Source organism: Sphaeroforma arctica, assembly GCF_001186125.1.
Source record: "Sphaeroforma arctica JP610 unplaced genomic scaffold supercont1.618, whole genome shotgun sequence".
NCBI classification, from domain to species: domain Eukaryota; class Ichthyosporea; order Ichthyophonida; genus Sphaeroforma; species Sphaeroforma arctica.
This window is the reverse complement of record NW_014039940.1, coordinates 39,424-41,168: the sequence shown is the minus strand read 5'-3', so window position 1 is coordinate 41,168 and position 1,745 is coordinate 39,424. Positions and strand designations below refer to the sequence as shown.

General features: G+C 40.3%; 1 protein-coding gene across 1 annotated transcript in view; it reads right to left on the bottom strand.

The window, feature by feature from the left end:
- The window catches only part of SARC_07649 (hypothetical protein), a gene marked incomplete at both ends in the record, with an annotated part of 4,004 nt that extends 3,450 nt beyond the window's left edge, over window positions 1-554 (bottom strand). The window contains one exon of the mRNA XM_014298406.1: window positions 539-554. Coding sequence (XP_014153881.1) covers window positions 539-554 — 16 coding nt within the window. The remainder of the gene's footprint in view (window positions 1-538) is intronic.
- Window positions 555-1,745: the final 1,191 nt, after the last annotated feature.

The window sequence follows — 1,745 nt, the reverse complement described above, 5'->3', positions numbered from 1 at the left end:
GAGATTGAACATGATCGAGAGCAACTATGCATATGTAGATATTTTCGAAAACACCCGAGTAGAAGATACTGTATTCAGATGCCCTTCCAGTACATACCGACTCGCAAGAGGACAGCACATCGAGAATCATGCAAGGTTTCAAGTACTGTCGGTGAAGACCGTTACTTCAGATTGAATTGTGATCCTTAGACTGCCAGTTGCTAAAAATACAGAATCACATTATATGATATATGGACTATATATAGTACACGCAAACAGTCCAGCTAGTTTATGGTAGGTACAATATTATGCATTGAATATGACAATCTCAGTACAATGATATATTCAGCGCACTTTCGACACAGAAGGCTAACACACAGTTATGATAACGAGCACTCGGCTTAAAGCACCGTCGTTTTTGGTGATTTCGTACCATGAGTAGCCATAGCTCGATACATGGAACGGGGTGTTAGTACTAGACATCATATACCAACTGCAGACCAACCGAGAATATATTCACTTTCTATCGCAACTGAATGTATCATACATGTAGACATACCAGTTATATTGTTCATAGTTATCTCCAATATCTCCCCACGATACGCCTTCGTGCTAAATTATGGTAGATGCTAGTGCATTCGCGTACACAAGCAGTGCAATTTGCTACACAATGAAGTAGCTGCTAGTGTCTCCGTATATATACATATACATGTATGTGTGTATGTATGTATGTGTGTGTATGTGTGTCTGTGTGTCTGTGCGTGCATGTGTATGTGTGTACACGTGGATGGAGTGAGATCCCCGCGTCCAATGACTTCCTGTAGGAGTGCTGTATTTCTAAGTGTGAGCAGTGAATCAGGGGCGCATGTACTAAACCTGACACCATAGGCTAAAGGATTATGTATGATCCGCGTATATATATCCGAAGTACACTGCAAATCTCAAGCAGTATTTGTCGTCTCTGTGACGTTCCTTGTGTCAATCATATAGCATAGCCTTGATGGATTTAGCAAGCAAGTATAGGTACACATCATACGTCTGTATTTTTTATTATTATGTATCGAGTATTTATTTTGTACGTTTATTGTGAAGTTGATGACTCATCGGATTCACACGTAATTTGCTTACTGACATATTCGTAATCACTTTTCACCGCATATAGAATGTATGTATGTAAATATACTCTCCAGTTCAGTCTCGAAACATCCATAATAACAAGTATATATAGTGCGTGGAGAGACCTCTCTCCAACTAGGAAGACAACGAGGGAGCGTGTGTCTTTCCATGTTGAAGCTACAGAATTAGAATAACCAAAGGTGTATAGAGCTATGCTGCGCTGAGACAACCGGTAGTGCACCTAATCCCTGCTGACAGGGGGACTTTGTACATAAGCACACAACGTTATATACTTGGACAAATATCCAGTAGATAACCCGTATATCTTATTTATATCGGTTCAAACAAATATCCATATAATTTGTAAGCATCCGTTTGGACGTACATTCATATCCCAGGATATAAAAACACCCTAAAACACTTCCATCTCCGAGCATGTGCTAGTACATGCATAAAACCCAGGTGATAGAGCAACGGTCAGGATGGTGGAATACAAGACAGATCATTTAACGGATATTGGCCGGGGGAGTATCATACTGCTGACCGGAGCTGTTGGTGACCATAGTGCAGAGAAGTACACAAAGGTGGTACAGTTTTAGAGATGTGCTATTTTCTGCTACATGTCCTTTACATTTCGATCGACTTATATA